The sequence below is a fragment of the Alligator sinensis genome, unplaced genomic scaffold (genome assembly GCF_000455745.1).
Source record: "Alligator sinensis unplaced genomic scaffold, ASM45574v1 scaffold18_2, whole genome shotgun sequence".
NCBI classification, from domain to species: Eukaryota; Metazoa; Chordata; order Crocodylia; family Alligatoridae; genus Alligator; species Alligator sinensis.
In genome coordinates this window covers 804,541-828,949 of record NW_005842281.1, presented here as the reverse complement: position 1 = coordinate 828,949, position 24,409 = coordinate 804,541, and the positions used below count along the sequence as shown (strand labels likewise).

Below are 24,409 nucleotides of genomic sequence, written 5' to 3'. Positions count from 1 at the left end.
ACCAAAGGCAGTGAAGCCCAGCCATGAAGCACAGCCCAGGGAGGCCTTGGGGAGGTTGGATGTGAGGATGGGTGCTGGTAAGAAGGAGCTGGGGTGGGAGGAGTACAGCAGGGGAGCCCTAAGGCCAGGCTGAGAGGCAGCTCAACTATCACATGCAGCTAAAGAAGGGCAGCAGGGCACGGAGTGGCTTGCTTACTGGTGGAGCTCCCTCAAACTGCCTCTCCCAGCCCTCCTGGGTGGGGCTATGGCAGGTGGCACCATGCCTGAGGCAGTGGGATGGTGGGAAGGCCAGGCATGTGAGGGAATATGCAGCCCAGGTCAAGTGAGCAGGGACCAGCCTTTGCCACCCACCCCCAGCTCCGCTCAGCTAAGTGTGGCAGGGGGGAGGCAGGACAGTTTGCGAAGGTAAACAAGCACGACATCCCCTGCCACCCACCTGTGCCCCAGTACATTTCAACTCCCCATACTATGTTTGCCCCGCCCCCCACATGGCCTACACAAAAAAAAAAAAGGAACTGCATGGTGCACATGCCTCCCTTCCCCCTGGCCCTGCTGTAATCATTCATTTGGGGCCAAGCAGCATTGACCCTGCAAAAGTTGGTGCCAGCGTCCCTGCCTACCTGCACCCCACCCCCCAGCCCCAACCCATGCATCACCCTTACCTTGGCCAGCCGGTGCCTCCTCCATGGGAGAGGGAGGAAGATGGACAGTGCCATGGGGGGCAGCCATGGACCAGATAGAATCAAGTAGTGGACTAGATATGGCCTGTTGACCATATTTGCCCTTCCCTGATCTAACCCATAGCTCATTGTTTTATGGCATGAAAGCTCATATGTGTTATTTACACAGACCAAACACAATAGAATTAATTCAGACTAATTTTTTCAATATCAGTTTCAGTTACAATGAAGTATATTGTCTCTCTCTCCTTTCTTTTTTAAGTAACTGTTTTGTTGTTGTTTTATAAATAGAGTTCACTATACAGGCACTGAACTACATTTAGGTCATTTTTAAATGTCTATTCATTTGTGCTGAAGGATGCAACTTATCAAACTTTCTCTATCTTATATATTCCCTCCAAGATGCATTGAGTCTGACTCATTTTTTTAGCATGTGCTTCATATTCTGTGTACTTCACTCAATTACAGTCTAAAGGGAGAAAAAGAAAATGATATAAAATATACATGAGCTACTGTCATTTGAAATAGTATTCAGAAAAGCTTTTACCACTAACTTTATGCACTCTGTGATTTTGTACTGTATGAAGGCCTGGAACTACTAATTCTTTTGAACCCACATGTGTTAACTACTTCTCTGTTTAGCCAGTTGATGCAAATCAGAGAGGACACAAACATGTTCGGAATAATTTAGGGTGCCAAGTTTTATCCCTGAGCTTGTATTCTTCCAGATTTATGAATATATATCCTGTATATAACAGGATGGTTGTACATTTTAATGGATAAGATATATTTTAGACTGAGTGAATATTTTTATCACCACCTGGGGTGTAAGGATATCATACAGCTTGCTCTCATGTTGTGCATGTTCTTTCCTACCCACCCCTTTTAGTTGTTTACTAAAGGTTGAATTTCCTCTTTCATTTTTCAATATACCTCATGAAAAGTCTTGCCCATCTTCAGCAATTTTTATGTTTCTTTGGAGAGTTATTTTGGATTTAGCTCAGACTTCAACTACTAATATATACGAGGGAACAGAAAAATCATAGGGATAAATGACACAAATGTAAGGTGCAAGATGTTAACCTATCTGACAGCAGCTGCACATGCAGCATACCACCTACTTCTGTTCTTAGTTCCTGGAGCAGCTTCTTCAACTCAGATAGTGAAAGCTTATGCATATATATAGGAATGATCATCTTCAAGCCCTGCTGATTAACTGTGTCATGAGCCATTAGATTTTCATTTGCCATTTCATGAAAACTTTGTGATTCATAAATTAAAACAGGAAAGAGACATACTACATGATTGTTATTAGTACCTTCCCTTCCCCATTTGGTGCTTCTTGTTTCTATAAGAGTTTTAGTTACAGAATTGCTCTAGTTTTAAGTGTGCGCCTTGGAGCATGGCATGTTAAATTCTATAGAGTTGCCTATTAAGCCATTTAGAGCCTGTGAACAAGCTGAAGTAAATGGTGAATTTGTTATTTATCTGTCAAAGATAACATGGTGAACCAGAAAGTAGTTGTTGCTACTTCAGTTTTTGTCTATTTATAAAATTTAAAAGGCTGTTGATAAATAAATGCTCCATCTCTCTCTCCCTCTTCTCCTCCTCCTTTAGAATTTCAAGAGATTTATTAACAGAAAAGCGTTTTTTAAAAACTGAGCACCCTAATGATAATGTAATAAACTATGTCTCTGGAAAAAAATCTAGATGTTATTGATTTAAAATGCAAAATTAGAAGTTCATAACTTCATAGAGCAATCAAGAAAGCCAGGGGCAACACACAAAAAAAGCACTGTTGGTCATTAGTTTGAAGAGCTCGCGCTCAAAGGCTGCAGTCTTGTAACTGGACTCCGTCTCATCTCTGGGAGCCAAGCTAGTAGAACCAGTTGCACTACTAAGGGTTCAGTGGTGGACTTGGCAGACAAATATACCAAAAAGGAATAGGAAGGAATCAGGATACAAATCCCAACCTCAGTAAGACTTAGTTCTTCTTTGGTTGTGTTGTTTGGCATCATGTATAGCTAAACTCATATGTTTCTATACAAACTCTCAGAAATGATAGCTTAAGAAGTTTATGAGTCTTGGCAAATAGACTTTAAGGGTGCCTCCAGAAAAGTGTGCACATGCCTGTTGTGGTATCTCAAAGCAGTTTGAAAGGCTGAAAGAGGCACAATGGGAATGAAAAAACATTCCCCACATTGCACATTTGCAGCGTAGACTCTAAATTTGATACTAGGAAATCAGATACTAAAAAAAAAACTACTGAAAAATGTGGTGCAGGGCATGCTTCAGGTGGCTGAGTCCTCCAAGGAAAGGCTCTGACACCTGGCCAGAGCATCTCTATGCCTGCCCCCTTCCCCTGCTGCCAGGCAGTGTGCTGGGACAAATAGGAGCAGGAGCAGGCTGCAGCGGTGACTGGGACCCAGGCACTGTCCCTGGTAAGTAGAGACATGGGGGTGGGGGGGATAGGGTGGGGTGGAGGGGATTGTGTGGGGGTGGGCCTGTGTGTGTGTGTGCGGGGGGGGACTGTGTGGTGGTGGGAGGGACTGCTCAGGAGGAGTGTCTCCTCTGCCCAGCCCCTTGACAGCACATCGCTCCTCCCTCCCCCAACAGCTGCAGCAACAGCCATCGGGCACTCAGAACCCACTGCTGGCAAAGCCCCACCATGGTGCACAGTGGCCCTGGCTGCCTGAGACCCATTGTAGCCTATGCCACATGGCACGGGCCTGGCCTGGCCCAACGTAGGGGTGTACACCTCTGGGCAGGACCAACCAAACCCTGTCACTGGGGCCCTGCCACCACACTCAGGGGCTGTGCATTAGACTAGACCAGGTCCTGCCTCCATGGGGCCTACCTGGCCTAACAGCATATGGGGCACTTGGCAGCAGAACCTGGCCCAGCACAATATGTGGCTCTTGTGTGCGGTGTTGGGACCCCAGGTGAGAGTGAGAGCAAGAGCAGCCCAGTCCTTCCTGAAGGCAAGGCACACATGCCTTGACCAGGCCAGGCTGGGCCTACACCATGCAGCATAGCTGGCACTGGGTCTCAGCTGTCCAGGGCTGGGGGGCTTTGCCAGCAGTGAGTGCTGAGCACATCATGGTCACTGCTCCTCGTGCTGCTGTAGGGGGGACTGTGTACTGTGAAGGGTGGCTGGTGACCCACCCACCCAGTCCCCCCACAATCCACCCACAAACCCCACTTCCCACCCACCAGTCCCACACCCCCCAAATCCCTGCACAAACCCTATACCCCCAAAACACCCCCCCCACCACAAAGCTCATGCTCTACATGTGCAACCCTGCCCCATGCCCACACCAGTGCTGGGACATGTAGCCCCAGTCTGGGGGATATCCTAGTCCCAGGAACCACTTAGAAGGTGTGATGGACTTGGGGGAGGGGTGGAGGTGGGAGCAGGGTTGTGTGTATGTGGGTGAGAGAGAGACAGAGACAGAGACAGAGAGATGGGAATCAGGAGTTGGGGAGCACCCTGGATAGGAGGCTGCCAGAGCCAGGCTTAGAGCCCCCCTACCCCTCTAGAGCAGCCTGTGCAGGGGGAGGCCAGCCTGGAAGGGAAGGACCTTGCCCAGCCCAGTCCCAGAGTCCAAGTCAAGGGCTTCCCAGGAATGGTATGTGAATCTCTGGGGCCTGGGGCACAGGTGCAGGGAGCAGAACAGTAAGAGCTGGCACTGCTCAGAGCCACAAAGCAGTGGGTGGGACATTGCAGCTGGACTCATATCCTGGTGCTGTGATGGAGCTGCTGCTGGGAGGGAGCTAATGTGGGGCAGGCAGGGTCTGTGGGTCAAGAGTAAAAGGCACTGGGGGGGAGACTGTGGGTTGGGAGTGAGAGGCAAGGGCAGGGGCAAGCACTGGCATCCCAGTGCTGCTCAGTGCCCCACATCCTGATGAGTGAAGGGGGCAGGGGAAGCTCTGATTTTTCTATGATTAAAAAAACAAAAGCAAATGCCAAAGTGTATAGCTATTTAGAATTCATTTTATTATGATGATAGAGGTACTGGTAGCCTTCCAAATCACTTTAAAATTCTAAATATATCAATAAAACATTGCCCAAATGCTCTCTCTATATATAGTGGTGTTTCATTTTAATCACAGAAGGATGCAGATTTTAGGTATTTTAATGAGAGGATTTTGTGGGGGTTTATCAGAGAATTTTCACTTTTTAAACAGGGAACACCAGGATCTCTGTGGTGAGGCAAGTAGTGGGACCCAAGCAGAGGAGCCTGCCCTGGGCCAGTAGCAGGGATCCAGCTGGAGGGCAGGTGAGGTGACTGACCTCCTGGCCATTTGGGGCTAGGAGGACATGCTTTGACAGTTCAAAGTGGGCCACCACAATGAGCACATCTTCTGAGAGATAGCTTCCTAGATGGCAAGGTCAGGGCACCAGAAAACATGACAGCAGTTCCGCAGAAAGGCCAGCTGTGCAGCTACAGCCCACTGGCAACTGTCCCAGAAGTGCAGGAGGCTCCGCTGCTGTGCCTATACCACAGCCCAGGTGGTCATGCGATCCCTGTCTGGGTCTGGCAGGTGCACAGCCATGGGGCTGCATGCTGTTGCAGATGGCAGTAGGTCACAGCCAGGCAGCAGCCCCCACTGCTATACTGCTGCAGTGGGTAGAGGGTGCAGGGGCCACTCTAGGTTAGGTCTGTTTCAGAAGTCCAGCTGGCACAAGGGGCTAGTGTCCCCAGATACCAACTGGCTGGGACTCGGAAGCTCCTGAATGCAAGTAGCCCTGAGCTGCTCGGCAGGGCAGGTTTATATACTGCTGGGGCCAGCACTTGTGCTGGCCCCAGTCTCTAACTCTCCCTGACTAAATATCCGGGAGGAGCTGGGCAGGGTCAGATTGACCCAGCTGGCACAATTTGCTCCACACCAAAGTGTATGTTCAGGCATGTATGCTGAGGCACAAATCTCTGGCACAATCTTTGTGCTGCTGCTATTTGAGCTGCTGCAAGTGTGGATGCACCCTAGGGCCATGTCCACATGAGCACGGATTTTTGGTTCCCCAAGGACAAGTAGCAACAGCGCAACTTGCATTACAACTACTTGTCCCCGGGGAATGCCCATGCCACACTCTTTGGCGTGTGGAAAATTACCCTGGGGGTGGTAGGGGATGCTGAGGCCAGCACTGTGCTGGCCCCAGCAGCCTTACCTGGGGTCCTGGGGGCCTCCCACGGCTTCAGCACTGGCATTCCTACCAGGCAGTGTTGCTGGAAGCCACAGCACAGCCCAAGGCGGCCCAGCTCTGCTTTTCAGTGATGCACAATGCCCAATGCATGCATTGCTCCAATTTTTTCTTCCATGGGTGCTTTTGGCCCCTGGATATCCAGGGGTAAAAAAAAACATGGGAAAAAAATAGAGCAGCATGGGCAGCACACTCTTACATGGAAAACACCTGACTGTACGCATGTGGTGCTGCAGACATGTTTGCAGTGCTACATACTGCAAACCCATGCTCGTCTGGATGCCCCCTCAGAGGGTATCCCTCCAGAAGGGACACAGGAAGGTTGAGGTGCAAGCAGCAAAGAATTAAATATTTGTGAGACCAGAAAGACCAAGTGCAAGGGGATGCCTGACTGTGGACTAGTGTTTAGGGCACTCAAAAATATGGGGTTACATCTAAGAAAAAGACTTATAAACTTTTTATGCCTGCAAAGATTTTCTGATGATAAAAACCAAACAAATAGAAACCATACACCTGAAGAGAGGCAAAGTAATAGCCAGACACAGCCATGGATCTCACCTTGCAGTATGTTGTTATGACTGAGCCAGAAGTCAAACAGAAGAAATATACAAAAACAGATCCAGAGACCAAGCAGCAGGAAAAGGGGAGAAGGAAGAACAACAACAGCACTCAACCGCCCCCGCCCCTTCCTCCGGGCTCCAGAGCCACACAAAAGCAAAGGATCCAGCCAGACCTACTCCTGATCAGTTGGTGAATTCACTGCTCGTATGGAGCTCCAGCAGAAGCTTGTGCTGACTTGAAAGTTAGCTCAGAGCATGGGCGACTGGAGCCTCCTGACTCTGGGGGGGCACCAGCAGCCAATTGCCAACTGCGGGGGGTAGTCCCCCAGCAGCTGATCGCCAACCCTGGAAGTACTGGCGACAAAACCGGTAGTGCCGCCAGCAAAACCGGTGCTTCCTGGGGGTGGCGGGGCACTGCCCCACTCCCTGGCTGGTGAGGACCAATCTCAGGGGGGGGCACATGACTTCCCTTGCCCCCCACCCCCACGCATCACCTATGGCTCAGAGCTCACTGTGCATGCATGGCTCAGGCAAAGTCAGGGGGCCATGCCCCCCTTGCCCTGTTCCTGGATTCACTACAGGAAATGTATAAGGAAAATTAAAGAGGTTGAGAAAATTCTCTGCATTGTTGGTGACAATCCTACACCTCCAAACAAGTGAGGAGAAGGAGCCCAGGTTATGTGCTATCATCAATCAAACCAAAGAACTCACTGTATTAATCTGACTAAATGAATGTAGGCATCAGGATTGCAGCTCCCACTAGTCTTTTTCCTTTCTTGATACACTGGACCTTTGAACAAGAGGGGCTTTTCTTTTCCATTCACATATGTCTGATTCTACTGACAGAACACTTTAGTTTAGCAGACAGGATAGTGAAGATACATGTCTCCTAAACTCAATATAAACATAGTATGAAAAATGTAAAAAGAAGGACAACGGTATGTTGAAGACTTTCTATCTATTTACTTGCATTAAACAAAAATAATGTTAAAACAATATAGGTGAGGGGTAGTACTATAAAATTCAAATATAGTTGAGGATTTTTAAAGTTTTCCTGTTCAAAAAGTTAAAGTACAGTGTTCACTTAAAGACTCGCTGCTTATATCATCCATCAACTGCTCTGGAAATATTACCATGCAGAAACTAACTCATCTACTCCTGACAACCTTATAGCCTGATCTGCAAACCCTTGGGCCCTTCCCCATGTGGTGCTGTAAACTAGGAGTTTTAAGTAGATTTCCATATGAATGAAATCTACCGTAAGCTCCACTTTATGAAATGTGCCCTTACTGGAATGCCACCCATATGGGGACATTATTTATGAGAACTATTGATATGTGGCTTAGTGAGGAACACATGTAAGGTTTCTTTTCCAATCAGTCACTCTTGGCATTAGAGTACTTGATAATTACAGACAAGTCTCAAACCATACATTATGGGCAGTGCTGGAGCAAGGAAGGGACAAGCAGGGCGACCACCGTGGGCACCAAAACAAAGGGGTGCCAACAGGCGAGTTGTGAGTCAATATTTTGTTATAAATATTTTGAAAAATGTGTCTGATGTGTCTGATAATGTCACTGATAAATGCTGCGTGCATGCACACAGCCACAGCATGCACGTGGCCAGCTTGGAGAGCATCATCCAGCTGGTGGCTCTACTGGGGAAGGAGCAGGGGGAGAGAAGGAGCATGGGCAGGGGGAAGATCGAAACCCCACCTCCCCGGTGAAAGAGGAGAGGGGCTGGGACCGGGGCAGGCGCTGCCCAGCTGGGGCAGGACATGGGATGGAGCCACAAACAGTTCATCCAAGGGGGTGTGGGGAGATAGGCTCCTGCCACTGTGTGCACCCCCAGGCAAGCATGGGGGGCATGTGCCCCCTGGATCTGTGCATAGAGGGTGGGCTGCCACTGCAGGCTTTCCCCAGCTGCCAAACTTCTTTGCTATGGCACTGGTTATGGGGATATGACTTTAACTGCCAAACTAGACAGAAGAAGATACTTTGATTTTCTCTACTGAGGCCAGTGGTAACTTTCTCTCATTTCCTAGTTCATGAGGCAGTGAAATTTTCCTGATCTCCAGCCAATCTCAGTTGTTAATTGGAGTCTAACACTTGTTCTTCTAAGAATAACTGGATACACCCAGTTACGTACTCAATGTTATGTGTGTGTGTGCAGGCCTTCCAGTAGTGGACACTCTTCCATGATGTGTTTGTCTCCTATTGCTTTCTGCTGTTATACTCAAAGAATTTTCCTTTTGTACAGTGAAGATAGTTGTCCTGTTTCTCCATGCTTGATTTCACTGGGACAAACAGCCCCTGTAACACAAAAAAACACCCTTTGAGATTATTCCCTTAGTAATTTTGTATGTTTTCATCTTCCATGTGTTTTTCCAACAAGCAATTAATAAAGTCTTGACACACATGGGTTGGGTTTCACTTAGCCTCAGGTTTCACTTAGATCCAAATACTTCCAAAAAGTGTATATGTAGTAGAATACTTCATTCTTTTCGTGGACATGGTGCTAACGTCTTTATGCATTGCCAAATGGAGTGAAGTCAGCTGTGCCCCACAAATGTAACAGGCCAGTTGCTTCTGCACATGTGGGAGCCTTAGGAAAACATGCATCCTAGTGGAACAGTGCTACTCTGCCTCACTTCTAGCCACAGGCCTGATGATGCCTGTATAGACTATAGACTGCAGTGATTGTATGAAGCAGCTGCCATGTCTTCTATGCTTAAATGGAAATCGGAAGCTGTGATTTAGGGACATAAACAAGTTTGACTTAAGTATGCCATCTTTTTCGCTCTCCCCTTATTTATTTCATCCTTTCTTACCAACAACAGTAACAAGACTTTAGTACATTTTCTAAAAATACCTTTGGAAGTTGGAATGGTATCAGGAAAATGATGGAATAATAAACAGGTTTCCACTTGCCTTAATTTTCTAATTAAATGCTAATCTTGTTACTTAGTTCATATTTAGTTAACATGATTGCTTTTCATAGCTCCTTTCATTGGAATGGATAAGACAGTGATTTTCTGGCACATCTAACTCATAGTCTGCTGCTATATTTCTGTCAGTTCTAGCCTTGATACATATTTTACAGGTCCACAAGGTGGAAAGAGCCAATAACATGAATTTAAACATGCCAGACATTCCACTAAAGCAGCCGGGCATTTGGAGCCTGGGGCAGAGCATCAGTTACATTATCTATTCATGGGGAAACATGGGGATGAGAGAAATTGAGTAGAATCAGAGTTTAACCTGCTAATTGTGCATGCAAACTTGATTCTGTAAGCTAATAGGCTGGTGATATTTGTTAGTAGCAGACTGCATACAGAATTTTTTTTTTAAGATCATCTATATTCTGAATTAGCTCTTCATTGCTCTATGCTAAACAAAAAAATTTGTCCCAGTGTAAGACTGACTGCTTTATACTGACTTGTTTTAATCTGGACAAAAGTTTCAGCTTTTTTATCGATTACAATTCATTTTAACTTACGGCCAGATACAAGGCTCTACTGAAAAAAGATTGGGGATGTTTAACTGTGTAACTAAGGCCTTTGAAGGTAAGGAGGAGCCTGAAGGAGCTACAAAAAGAAAAATAGAATATTTTAATAATTTCCTACATAGATGTAGTTAAAAAGCAGTAGGCTAAATAGTATGGAATACTGTTGGTGCACAATCCAATACTATCTGTACCAGGCAAGTGAATCAAAAAACACAAGACTTGTCATTCAAAATTTTCTTCATATTTGTATTAAAGCATTTAAGATTCTACTTCCCCATAAGGTGGTACTTGAGGTACTCAGACAGTGTGATACAGCAATGCATGAAATAGTGAAAATGAATGGCAATTAACCCAATTTGATACCTAAATATCTCATGTCCTAAACATGGAGAAAAGCAAGTACCAAAATTATTTGGGTTTTTTTCTCCATTGTTTTCCAGTCACTTGCAAATGTATATCATCTGCCTGAGATAAGCGGACACATTTTCACATCTGATTTCTAAATAGATGAGATATGAAATGTTTTCCTGGGAGGGTAAAAACTTGAGGGCTAGCCTTTCACACTATACAAGGGTTTTCACTTAACATTTGTCGGCTTCCCAGATGTGTAGTGCAGAGGATATCTAAGGAAAAACAATCAAGAACAACAAACTGCTGAATGTGTTGCTACTTTGGTCCTCGCATTAAAAATTTTTGTCAAGCTGTCGACAATTTTTTTTCCTTCTGAACTGAGATACAAATATAAGAAAATATATTTAAAAATGCAACTGTAAACAAGGTATAAAAATATCTAAAGAACAAATAAAAGCTGTAACAAACCTTGAACAAACACTTCTATAAGGACAAGTTTAGAATTCATCCTCACTGAAAAATAAAGTAATGTCAAATTTGTTTTCCTAGAGAAGATGTTTGAGTTCTTTATATAACAAATACACTCAAGGAAAGTCTTCATAATGAAGGCCTCAAGTAGGAAAGCATAGGCTTTTAAGTAAAACAGCAGGTTAGGCTACAAGAAATTTGGTCTTGGTTCCTGGCTCTGAGAGAAATTACTTGAATGATGTAGCAGGATGTAAGGAGGAAAAGATGGTACTGATGCTGCCCAGGAATAGCTAGGAGCCGGTGAAGCAAAAGAGAGCTCCCCGTGACCCTCATTTCCAGAGTACTGTTCCATAAAGTTAGAGCGGCCCTGCAGAGAGAGAGAGACAGTGAAGGGCCTAGATGAGAATAAGGGGAGTGACGCCACACAAAAAGGAGTCTGGGAAGACAGGTGGGATAGTTGCATCAGCGGTGAGCCTGCAGTCAGCTGGCTGAGGGGCTCGGAAGAATTATTCTAAGCCAAGAGACTTCAGCTGAAGAAGCTTCTCTGGGAATGTGGTGCCAGAGCTGGGACAACTGCACAGAGAGTGAGGGTTAGTCAGGAGGAGTTGGCTGAGCCCTTTGGAAACAAGTAACAACTGTTCCTTTTAGTTTTTATGGTTCAAGGGGCAAGCTGAGCTAGTGACTACACATAACGACAGGCTCTAGAGATTGAATCTCTGATGCAGATAGTCAGGTTAAAAGGTAGAAGAATGTCCTTTGCTGGATATGTATATCTCTAAAAGAAGGGTGGATTGAGTAACCACATCCCAGAAGGGTTTCTTCTCACTTTGTTGGTTATCCTTCTTTATTTTTACTATTTTGATAAAGACTGGACATTGTACTTACCTGAGGCTGATGAAGCTGCCTGTTAGTATTTGGAGATGCACATCTGTTACTTTAGAGAGGGAGAGATCCGAGGTACCTAAAGAGCAAAGAAGAAAAATAATTTAATCAATAAAATATAATTAATGATAAGAATGAACACAGTGAGTTTTCATAATAAGAATGGGAGAATTTTCAGCATCACTGAGTTGGGTTACAAGAGTTCAGAACCACAAGAGAAACTAAAATAGGTCCTATTATCTAGTGGTGTTTAAAATTCAACCCTCCTGATAGAAGTCCTTTTTACATCAAGACATGGCAGACAAGAGTTGGGTTCACCACTAAATTAACCCTGTAATTGAAGGGTTTTTTTTTGTTATTTGAGACCTAATCTTGAAGGCAGTGGCTAGCTATACCTTTGAAAAATTAGTCTGACAGCCTCACACAAGACTTATGAGGAAACAAGACTGAAGAGCAAAGGCTGAAAGACTATTATCAAATGTTGGGATTTGATAACAGTCTTCAATACTTGACGGGCAATTACAGAAAGGATGGAGATAGGCTTTTCTCTGTGGTTGTAGGGTACAGAACTAGGAGCAATGGCCTCAAGCTGCAGCTGAGACAGATTAGGTTGGGGGTTAAGAGGAACTTTCTGCTGTGAGGCTGGTTATTCATAGGAATAGGCTACTCAGAAAAATTGTGGAATCCCCATCCTTGGAGGTTTTCAAAAGCAGGTTAGACTGACATTTGGCTGGGATTGTCTACTCTAGCATGATCCTACCTTGAGCAGGGAGCTGGACTAGATGACCTTGTGAGGTTCCTTCCAGCTCTACTTTCCTATGATCCTATGATGTTCAGCAAGTCACTATCAGAGTTGCACTTCCCTCTATCGTGTCTGTTTAGGCAGTACTGTCTTTAGGACAAGAATTATCCTTATGTCTATGTTTATGTAGTGTATAGTATAATGTGTCTTGATCTTAATTATGAACTTTTGGCCCTATTGTAATACAAATAGGGCATGTCTACACATGCTTTTACATGCGCCTAAACTTAAGAAGTATTTGCCTAATGCACATTAAGGCAATTTAGGTGCACATCCACACATGCATATGCTAATATGCATTAACACAGATGTGCGGACCAACATAAGACTAATGTTAGTCCCAAGTCAATGGACACACATCGTGTTAATGCACATTAGCCCATCTACATGTTCGCTAATGCAGTTTAACTATTCACACATACATTTGATACCTGCTTTATGCAGATATCAAATTTAGGCCCAAATAGCCTTAAAGCGTCATTTTTAAGGAGCATTAAGGGTGCACACATGTAGACACATGCCTTTAATGCACCTTAAATTGGGCTAATGAACATGTGTAGACATGCTCACAAATGACTGTGAGATTCTATAAAAGTATTATTTGTAATGACCTCTCCTTGACCATCATGACTTAAAAGGCTGAATGAAGATTTCTTATCACTTCCTTAGAGGGAAAACACAGAATTAACTCCATAATTGGTATGCTTATAAATTAATGTCATGTTATTAAAATTCATGTTATTTAGATAGGCTGGTATTTTTCAAAAGTAGCTACAGCAGTCTTGTGGATGCTTCAATTTTTACATTCTCAACTGACAAGCCTTGGCCTAAATTTCACTGGAGCTGTGTGAGTAAAAAATTTTCAGTTCCTTGGCAAAACCACAAAATGCAGGAAAGATAAAGTCCATTTGAAATGATTTTAAAAACATTCAACAAACTGAAAAAACAAAAGTGACTACTTTTGCAAATGTCACTCTTGGCCAAACTGTTTAAAGTCGACAGATGTACAGGAAAACTACTCTCTACCCCAAAGCAGTAAAAATCTACTGACTTTAATGATGCTAGGCCATTTTCATACACTCAAAGATTACCTTAGTTTTAAATATTCATTTTAAATAGATGGAATTTTCAAAAACATCTGCCAACTTCAACATCCCATTGAAATCAAGAGAAGTTTTACCTTTGGTTTTCATAAGAGTAGACGCAAGTGAATCCTAAGCACTACTCATATTCTTTTACTTAAGAAAACCTTCTGTAGTATTACCAGTCTCTGAAAGGCACGAGTCTGTGTTCCTGAGTGGCTTTGTCTCTCATGGCTCGGTGGCTAAAGCAGTACTTAAATAATTTTACTGAACCACAGTTAAGCTATGTTTACTCTAATCGCTATTTTCATTTGATGCTACTACTACCAGAATCCAGTCAGTCTCTATACAGTACTTTCATTGAAGCCAACACTGCGTGTGTATGTTTTTCTCAAAAATAAATGTAATGTTGTTTTAAAGTGCACTTAGATTGTACTGACAAGTTATTCATGAATCTTTGGACAACCTGCTTCTTGCTTATACTAATTAGGCTTTTTGCACTTCCTTTTTTTCCTCAGGCAGCCCTTTCTTCACTTATGTTTTGAGTACTGTCAGATGCTTCATGGAACTGCTCAAGAATAGATTTCCTGTGTTGGCTTTTCAAGAGAATTAGATGATATTTGTTTGGGCTTTTTTTAGGCTACTGTGAAAGGCAGCTCTTTTAAAATCATGTTTAATGTTATTATAATTTCTTTTTTAAATAAGATACCAGATTTTTAAACAGGATTATTATTTGCTATAGTCAGTCACTCACAGACAAATCCTGCTTTTATACAGGCCATACTGACAGTGAAGCCATTTGGACAAATTTAAGGTATGTCAGGGACCTAAGTTAAACCATAGGCATACAAGGTTCTTTGGGTAAATCCAATAGCTTTTATTAGACCAGCTCAAATAGTTGAAAAAATTCTTCTTTGGAAGCTTACAAACACCCTTCATCAGGCAGAGGAAGCATCTGCAGTAGAATAGAAGCCAGAGGCCAGTATGCAAGAATGCCAGTCAGTGAAAATGCAAATTGAGGCAGTCAGTGGGTGAGAAAAAGGTAGGGGGACAAAGGGGGATGTAGACCTGGTTATCAGACTATAGCTGGTGAATAATAGAGGGTTTACTTGGGCTATCAGATGTTAGGCAGGTTATCATGTGTCTTAAATCCAATGTCTGTATTGAGTCTATGATTCTTTGTGTCCAGTAGGTTAATGAAGTGAAGTTCATAGGCTCATCTGTGAAAGGTGTTTTGTAAATTCCCTTTGAGGTTAGAACTAAGAGATTGGAGAGAGAGTGATTGTCTTGTGAGAAATGTGCCCTGACAGGTGATTGGGTATTCTTGTCTTTGATAGATTTTCAGTGTGTGTTCATTCTGGTTATGCAGAATAAATGGTATTAGCTAAACCATAGCATCTGATGAAGTAGGCAGTTGTCTACAAAAGCAATCACCTCTCTGAATAAGGTAGTTTCTAAGGTATCACCCTGACCTGCCTTCTGCTATATTAAATCAATAGCACAGTAACATGTTAGGTCACTGCACTACAAATGGAGGTCCTGATGATTTATAAGATCTGACACCAAGTGTCTGACCTTTAATGAGCCTTAAAGGCAAAAGTGTGCTGCTCCAGAATCCTGGGATATTCCTGTGTCACATACAAGGAGATGGTGTCTTTCTGGTTAGGCTTTTACACTAAAATGTAGTGTGAAAGTATCTCTCTGTATTGCTGCCAATAATATTTTGAAGATCAAGAAGGCTCTAATTATGTGGCAGTAAAATCAATTTATGAGTGATTAATAGTTATAAAACTATATACTGTGATATATAGGTAATGTTACTAAGGAGAACTGTTAATGTACAGCTTTGGTGTCTGGAAAAATGTTTTCTCTTAATAGTTTTCTTCATTTAACAGTTATTCATTTTCAGAATGTTCCCCTCTGACTGTATATATTGTGGTTTGGTGCAGTGCAGAGGAAATTTATTCCTTTGTCACGTTTATGCTTTTAATAGTTATTAATTTGAAAGGGTTTTGCTGTATGGATGTATATTTTAGTTTGGTGCAAAGGAAATTCATCCTTTTGACAGGTTTATTCTTTTAACATTTATTCATTTAAGTAGGGCTTCAGATTGTAAGGCTATTAACAAGAATTCCCTGGAAAGAAGGCATTGCTAGTTAAGCAACAAATAAGGCCATCAACTTGAATATATCAAAGGAGTGCAAGGCTCTGAATCAGTAATGGGGCATCAAAGTAAACTACTTGTATACCAAACAAGCCTCAGAGAGGCAATTCTGAAGAAGATTTGAAGTTGGATCTTAAATCTAATTAAGAACAAGCTTGATTTAGAAATGATGGTGTGATTATTAAATATTAAGTATCTGCCAACTGACTATCAAAAAGTTTATTTATGTCTTACCACCACAGAGCTTGAATCCTATTACTGCGTACTGTGATATTTGTCTGTCTTGGGGCAAACATTTCCTCTCCAATGGCTTTGTATTTTTACACAGGTTCTTTAAAATAGAATTTTCAGAAACAGAAGTGGGTATGTACTGAACATTTTAAGATACTTAGTGCAGGTGAAAAACAAGGGTTAGAGAAAAGAATGTGCCCTCTTTGCTTATCATTCTCATGACACTACGCACATTGATTAGATGGTAACATATCAGAAATATTATAAACTATATGATCTCACTGCCAAGTACTAGAAAATGAGAGACCACTAGGACACTTATAAGGATACTAGGAAGATTTTCTGATGGTTGTTGAAGAGCATAAGAACAAAATACCTAGGAAAATTAAAAACAAACAAATAGTAAGCAGTTTTAAATTTATTTAAATAGTTCTTAATGAAACCTTCCACCTCTGTTTCACCTGAGTAATGCAACTGCAACCATGACTTGTTCATCTGATCATATGTAGGTCAAGGGATACTAGCAAATAATACCTGTATCAACCTTCACTAAGTAAGCAATAGGCAGCTTGTACCCCAGGTGAACATATCACAAACGGCAAGAAATATTTCAAACTCGGAAATTTCTGCAGAGAGCCAGCTTGATCTTAAAAAATGTTACTGTATTTTCTTGTATATAAGATGACCCTACGATATTAGATTCTATATATGGAAAATTTATAAATGTGTTATCATTTTCCAGGTGGAGGATCTAAGTATTGGAAGGTTGTCGTGAATCCTTCTCCCCACTACTACAGCAGGAAAAGCAGTGGCTGGAGAGGGGGCGGTTAGGTGGCCGCCTTACCTGCCCCACCCACTTCTACGCCCTGCAGCTTTCCTGCCCCCAACCTTCACCCTTCACTCCCAGCTCCCCACAGCCTCTGTCCCCCGCTCACTCCCTACCTCTTCCCCACAAACTCTCCCCAATCTCTGCCTCTTACCTTCTCTTCCCCCTACTATCAGAAACTGCTCAGGCAGCTTCATCCTAACGTACGGCACATGGAAGCTCAGCCCTTGCCTGGCCATGCAGCAGTGTGGGTGCTGCTGATTGGCCAAGCAGGCAATGTTGCAGTGTCAGTGCTGCTGATTGGCTGGGCAGGGAAAGGAGTTTCCATGCTCTCTATGTCCGGGAGAGACCCCAGCCTAGGCTAGAGCCAAGCTGTGCCTTACAGGAATGGGGAGGGAAGAGAGGGGGAGGGGATGAGAGGCTGCAGAGGTGAAGTGGGGGCAGGGCAGGAGGCTGCTGTGGTTCTAACTCTGGTCCTGACCTGGGCTTCGTCCCAGAGTCAGAGCTGAAGCAGCTGCCTGCTCCCTGCTCTGCTTCATATGTGCATGTAAAATGAGGCGCTTTCCCCCCATTCTGATTGGGGAACAAAACCTCATCTTATGTCTGAGTAAATATGGTATGTACGTACTGACTTTAAAATGTAGATATACAAATATCCTGGTTCTCCTCATCACTGTTAGAAGTAAGTCTGGTGAAGTCAGTAGTTTCATCAGTGATTGGTGAGATAAGAATTAGTGCCACTGTTTCATTTTCATTGTAAACCTACTAAAGATTTCAAAAGACCTTACAAATTGATTGTGAAGTCTTGTGTGAGCTTCGAGTATCTAGAAACAACCATACTTTTATTGAACTTAAGCCTGTAATGATCAACATGGGAAATGGAGGAAATTGTGTGCGTTTATTTAAATGTGTTTTTCCCTTTGTAGTTCAAAAGCACAGTGCTACTCAATAAATAAGCTAAATAGCATGCAATAAGGTCTTAACAGTTAATGCCTCACAATACATTTCTACCAATGATTTATGTATTGGTGTGAGGAAGAAAAGAGAAAGTTTATATCCTAGAATCCTTTTCATCAAAGAAGGAGTGAAAGCATAAGCTAAACATAGTACATAAATTCAAACCATGTTAGTCATTTTAGGAGTTTCATTGGGTGTGGAAAAAAAGGAAAAGAAATTGTATGAATTCAATGACAACAAAAATTTCTAGATCTTTATAGAATACCGTAACCAGGCTCATACCATGGATAACTAATATTTTGGGGTCATTTTTTGCATTTTATATATGGTTTGTTAATTATATATATAGAGAGAGAGAGAAAGAGAGAGAGAGAGAGTAAATCAAGGAAATGCATCAGCCCAGCCTTTCAAAAGGCATTAGTAATTTTGGATGCTTCTACCTGTGGGTGCCCAATTCGAGCTGGCAGGGGGGATTTTTAAATGGTTGCATTCAGAACCTTCTGAAAATCAGATCCCTTTAGGTTGTCTCCAGTTGGACTCCTAAATTAAAGGACCCCAAACCACTAGTCACTTAAGAAATTGGAGGCAAATATAATTATTCTTAGCAAGATTTTATTTGAACCCTGAAATGTCTCACAGTTCTTGAGATTTATTTTGCTATTGCCTTTTAAAAATATATATCAGATATTTATAGGATACTATGTATAACTCTCAAATCAATTGTAATTGGAAATTTGGGAGAACCTGAATAAAATGGTATTTTTAAAATAAATTGTTTGCACTAGAATTCTTTATTTATTCTCAACACAGTGTGAACCCACTAGCTTGATTGGAGTCTTCTCTAAAATGCAATCAGAAAATTCAAGCCCCGTTTCTTTACTACAATGTGTTGCCTTTGTTATTTTTGTACTGATTTGAATCTACTGTCTCCTGGAGTAGGTAATTGCTTCAGTGCCTGGGACGTTCTAATATTTTTTTCCTTTTTGTTTATAGTTCCAAAGACATCTCCAGCTAATGTAAGTGGCAGAAGTGGAAGACGGCATGAATTAGTAATAGCTTGGGAGGTAAGGGACTCTTTCTGATTAAAGGTCCTGTTTCATGTTGACTTCTGTGAGGGCAGAGTAAGGAAATACTGTACTGAGGGTCCCCTACAGGAAATCTCATCAAGATATGAACACAAAATAGCATTACTTAAATGTGTGTGTAAATGTCTCCAAGGGATTTACATTTCCAGGTGATGCAAGTAGAGGATATTTTAGATAATCTACCATTCATATCAGTGGCTCCAACGTTTATTCACTTTTGCTTTGCTTTTCACTCCATCTGTTAAAGTTTATCTTGCTTCTTTGGCTCTAGTGTTAGAGCTACATATGATTCAATAGTAACTAAAGCTAGGCTAGATATGTCTTTCTCATCTATGAGAAAAGTTTTATTACATTTTGGGACAAATTCAAGCTTTTGAAATTGCAATGAAAAAGCAAACAGAGGGACCCTGAACATTATGGTGAATAGGGTACTTGCTGGGGTTGTAGAAAATCCATGCTCATGTCATTGCCCTAATGAATATTACTTATTCTTTATGAAGTAGAAAAACTCCAGTGAGAGAGAGGAAGAAAACAGTGTTCCTGGAATAGCTTGGTGGTTTTGCCACTCACCTATAATGTGGGAGACCTAAGTTGGCCTGAAGCAAGTACTTGTTTTTTCTCTCATGTTCTGACTATAAATTTAATCCTGGAGCAGAGAGCCTTCTGAAAAAAAGTCTTGTCAAAAGTGATCTATACTTCACAAGAAGTCTCTATCAATGAATCAACATTGGCTACAGAAAAAAATGTTATAAAATTCCCAACCAGCTTCAGTACTATTCATCTGGTAAAGAACAAAATATGGACACATGAACTCTAGGTCTGGTGGGAAAGCCTAGAGAGAGCCATGGATGTAGCCATGTAAATCAACACACCTTCATGTACTTGAGTGCACTGAAGTTGCACTGGTCTGCACCAGCAGAGGATTGGTACATTAGGTTATCTTCTCATCTCCCATAACACAATCTGTATTGATCTGCCCCAAACAGAAGCCATACCAAATAGTGCAAACCAAAAGAAAGACCATTTTTACCAATCTGAGGAAATGCAGTCTCCAAATTAGGCACAGGACTTCCTTCCTTCCTCCCTCCCTGTTTTTAATTAACTTGTTGCTTCTATCAACACTTAATTAAATTCTTCCTTTTGTTTCATCCTTGCAAGACTTCATGCTGTGCCTCACAGACTTCTTATATCATTAGCCAAATAAAATAACAAAAGTTGTGAGGTATTTTATGTGTTCTAATTATACATAGCAAAGTGGGCACATTTCAGATATTTTATTTGTTAGAAAGATTTCTACCATTCTTTGTCTCTCCAGTAAGGATATTGCACAATAAAAGATAAGTCATTTTACAAGATAATACAAAATATATCATTAAAATTCAAAGAGTTGAAAAAGTTGCTACAGGCCAGAACATGGCACTTTGAATAGTGCTTCACTCTGAAAGCAATCTCATCCAATTCTGCATAAACTACTAAGTCACTATGAAATGTAAGCATGTTGGGGACAGTCTAAGCTGGTATAAATCATCATAGCTTCAATTAAGTCAGTCTGCCCTGTGAAAAACAGAAAAAGACTACCCTGACCAAGCAAATTCTTACTTTGAGAAACTAACCCAGTGGAGCTCAACCTTTCAGAGTGCAGGCCTGTGGGCTTGCCATCCAGTTGCACCATGGGCCTCTACTGCTCTCTGGTGGTGTTTGGTGGAGGTGGAAGGGAAAGAAGAGTAGACAAAGGGAGGGGACCTGGCTGCAGAAGGGATCAGCAGCAAGGCACAGGGCAGGGAAAGAGGTGGGCTGAGGTGAGCTGCTTGCTATTGATAGCCTGTGCTGTGGGCCATATCCATCACTTTGTGGGGGGTGATATCTGGCTTGCTTAAGCACCAGTGGACTAGCCCAGAATATTCCCAGGTATACTGAATACAGTTCTATCTTGCCATAGTATAAGATCTTCCAAGTTAAGCAACCAGTTTATATTTGTCTGTTAAGTAATTGCCTTCTAATATAATGAAGGTTTGTGTATCTTTTAATTAAGTGAATTTTCCCTTTTAGCCAGTATCAGAAGAGTTTCAGAATGGGGAAGGATTTGGATACATTGTGGCATTCAGACCCAATGGAACACGAGGTTGGAAGGAAAAAATGGTGACATCTTCAGATGCTTCAAAGTTCATCTACAGGGATGAAAGTGTACCTCCTCTTACCCCCTTTGAGGTGAAAGTTGGTGTATATAACAACAAAGGAGATGGACCCTTCAGCCATATTGTGGTTATCTGTTCAGCCGAAGGAGGTTAGTTTGAGAGACTGAATGTTACAAATTATGCAAAAATGATACCTCCGTTATCGTTGTGCATTTTGCCAATACATTTCAAAGCACTTTACAAAAGACATATGCAGTATTATCCCTATTTTGTAGACAGGGAAATTAAGTAACCTGCCCAACATCATCCAGTAGGAAAGCTGAGAGTATTAACATACCTGGCTCAGGCCTAATATTCTGATCGTGATGTTATCATAATAAATAGCATTCACAAATTATGAAAATATCAGATTAAAGAAATAAAGACTGCCTCTTCTGTATTTCATGACAGCTATGTTATTCATTATAAGTACATTATTCAGATGGTCTCCAGGTTTCATGAAAATGTTCATGTTACACAGATTCACTACATTTATGATTATTTCTTGGAAATTTGACACCAAAAGTATTCTTTTTTTTTGCTATGTCTCATTTTACATATTCAAATGTAGTAAAGATTTATTCCCATTACAGGGTTCAGAACTATATCCAATTTTTGAACACATACCAGCAATCATATACATGGTTAATGAAAGGCTGAAAATTGTTCTGGAAAATTATTCAACAAATATTTATGGATAATGACTATGAGCATACCTGTATAAACTGACATAATCCAGCTGGTTTCTATGGAGCAACACTATTTGCACTTTTAGAACTGGATATCCACAATATTTTTGGATATCAGTTTGTTTAAAATTTGCAAACTGAAAAAGTTAAATATAATTTGCAATAAATAATCTGATCAATTCTAATATTAAAGGGCAAATTCTGCAACCCTATACATGCTGTGTGGTACTTTGTAGGTAGTCTCACTTTCCTCAGTGGAGCTATCTAAAGAGTAAGGTATTAATGAAGATGACCAAATTTCATGTTAAGTGGAAAAAAGTTTATTCCTTTTTCATATTATTGCTCAAAGAATAACATTTTTGTTAAATGACTTATTACTACCTATCCCTTTCAATTATAGGTATTATTGTGATACCTTCATCCTAAAGGTTAGAGAAGTTCTTTTTTGTTAAGTTCCAGTAATCTGTGTGCATTTTATTGTTTGGTTTAACATTATTTCACATCACTATAAAAAATGAGTATATCTCAAAATGATAGAAAATTGAAGTGACATCTGACTTTCCAATCTATCTGACCTGGACATTTTGTCATCTATGGTTGGCTTTATTGTTCATTAAAAAGCAGTGAAATAATGCAATTTATGTTGGTTCTTTTATTATTTGAACTGCAGTACCCACTGATAATAAGTCCAGAAAAAAAAGAGTTTTGTAAAAGTGGAGAGATTTTTCCCTTTGCATAATCTGAAGAAATATATAATATCTGTTGTTTCTCCATTTTGGATGCCAAATAATGACATTGAATTTTAATAAATAATCTTATATATGTTGATATTTAGAGAAAACTGAGAATCTACAAGAATATAACAATCTGTTCTTCTAAATTTTTCTTTAAAATACAAGATGCAAGTGATCAGTTTAGGTTTAGTAATTTAAGCTTTCTTTTGTTGTATTTTATGCAAAATAGAGGAATAACTTTTAGGGACCCCATTTTCTGTCACAGTTCAGTCATTCAGAAGTACCTTCCTATTATAACTTTATTAATTCAATCTCTGTGTCTGTCTGTACCTTAGATTCCTCTCTGTTAAGATAAATTCCATCAGGTGAAATACTTTTCTTAGATTTGCATTTGGGAAGAAATGTGTTTAGCTGTGACAATACAGTAAAAAAAATCATTTATAAACATATTTTTATGTAAGTAACCTAAGGTGCTGTAAGTGAAAATTTAAAGGGACAATGAAATAATTTATTACAGCTAAAACTTAGTACCAAGGACAAAAAATATGATTTCAACTTTCTGTGGAAAAAAGGGGGGGAATTGGCTTTAAAAGAGTGAGGAACTAAAAGCACATTTCTCATGGATTTCCATTTGAAAGAATATTGAACAGAGATCAACAGTACATTATTCTATAACCCTGAGGCTGATCCTGCAAACCGTTATCCTAACCAATGCATCTGCAGTGGGCTCACTGACTATTCATCATGGATTCAGTGCACTCTTGTCAAAGGTCTAGCATAAAGGCCTAGGGTAAAATGGTCAAAAGTGACTTAAGAACTTAAAAGCCTGTGTCTCAGTGAAAGTTGATGGGACTTGGGATCTTGAGGGGTAGATTTAATGCCTAGAGATGGAGATAAACATCCAGTTAGATTTACAAATAGGCCCAGTTGAGTGAGATCCCTGACATCCATTGATTCAGCAAAGCAACTAGAAAGATCAGCAAAGGGGATGGGAGGGGAAGAAGGCGGGGAGTGGGGGGTGAGGAGCAAGGGAACTTACATGGGACTTTTTCTTGATAAGAAAATAGTTTCATAGTAGTTTCATAGTTTCATAGAGTGAATGAGTTTCAAAAGAGTGAATCAAAAGTTTCAAAAGAGTGAATCTTTGTGTGATGAAAGTAAGTAAATGTATTTGTCTGTTACTTCTTGGTTTGTTTGTTTTCCATGTATAATATAGAGATATGCAATCTGTTTGGGGGCTGTGTGTTGTGACTGGATGGATGCCCTGGACTTGAGTGCATAAAAAAGCTCCCTGCATTTTATCACTACAGGTGTATATATAATTGTTGAGTCTAAATGAAGGACAGGGCTGACATAGGAATAAAGCCTAAAGTACTCAGCAACCAGGGGATTCCAGTAACCATGGAAAATGAAGGTTTTGGCATGGGAGTTTTTAGAGGGAAAATTGGGAAGGGCTTTTTTTTTTTCTTTAAGGCTTGATAATGATGATTGCTGAGCAGAAATAGAAGTCACCAAAAGAAGAGAGGAAAGTTATTAGTGAAAAATATTTCTACATGAAATATGACATTTTAGAGCTCATGCAAGAAAAGATCTGCACTAGAGATCCATATGAAAGCAATATAAGAATTCAGAATGGGATGCAGTAATTTGATAAAGAGAGAAAAATGCACCATTGATGAACAAGTGGAATTGAAGGCTAGACTAGGAGAGTGACCAATGGAAGACTGTGACCATAAGAGCAAGGTAGAGGAAAAGATTAGTTAGTGAGCAAAAACAGATTTGGGGAGTGGGCATGCAGCTGGAGATGAGGAGGAACTAACTTTTAGGGACCCCATTTTCTATGGGGTCACAGTTTCTATGTCACAGTTCAGTTATTCAGTTATTCAATCTCTGTGTCTGTCTGTACCTTAGATTGCTCTCTACTAAGATGAATTCCATCAGATGAAATACTTCTCTTAGATTTGCTTTTGAGAAGAAATGTGGTTAGTTGTGACAATACAGTAAATGGATAAGG

General features: G+C 41.3%; 1 protein-coding gene across 1 annotated transcript in view; it reads left to right on the top strand.

Moving 5' to 3' along the window:
- The window catches only part of CNTN5 (contactin 5), a 923,854-nt gene that overhangs the window by 854,632 nt on the left and 44,813 nt on the right, over positions 1–24,409 (top strand). Inside the window, exons 20-21 of the mRNA XM_006027993.1 lie at positions 18,707–18,777; positions 20,848–21,082. Of these exons, the coding sequence (XP_006028055.1) occupies positions 18,707–18,777; positions 20,848–21,082 (306 nt within the window). The remainder of the gene's footprint in view (positions 1–18,706; positions 18,778–20,847; positions 21,083–24,409) is intronic.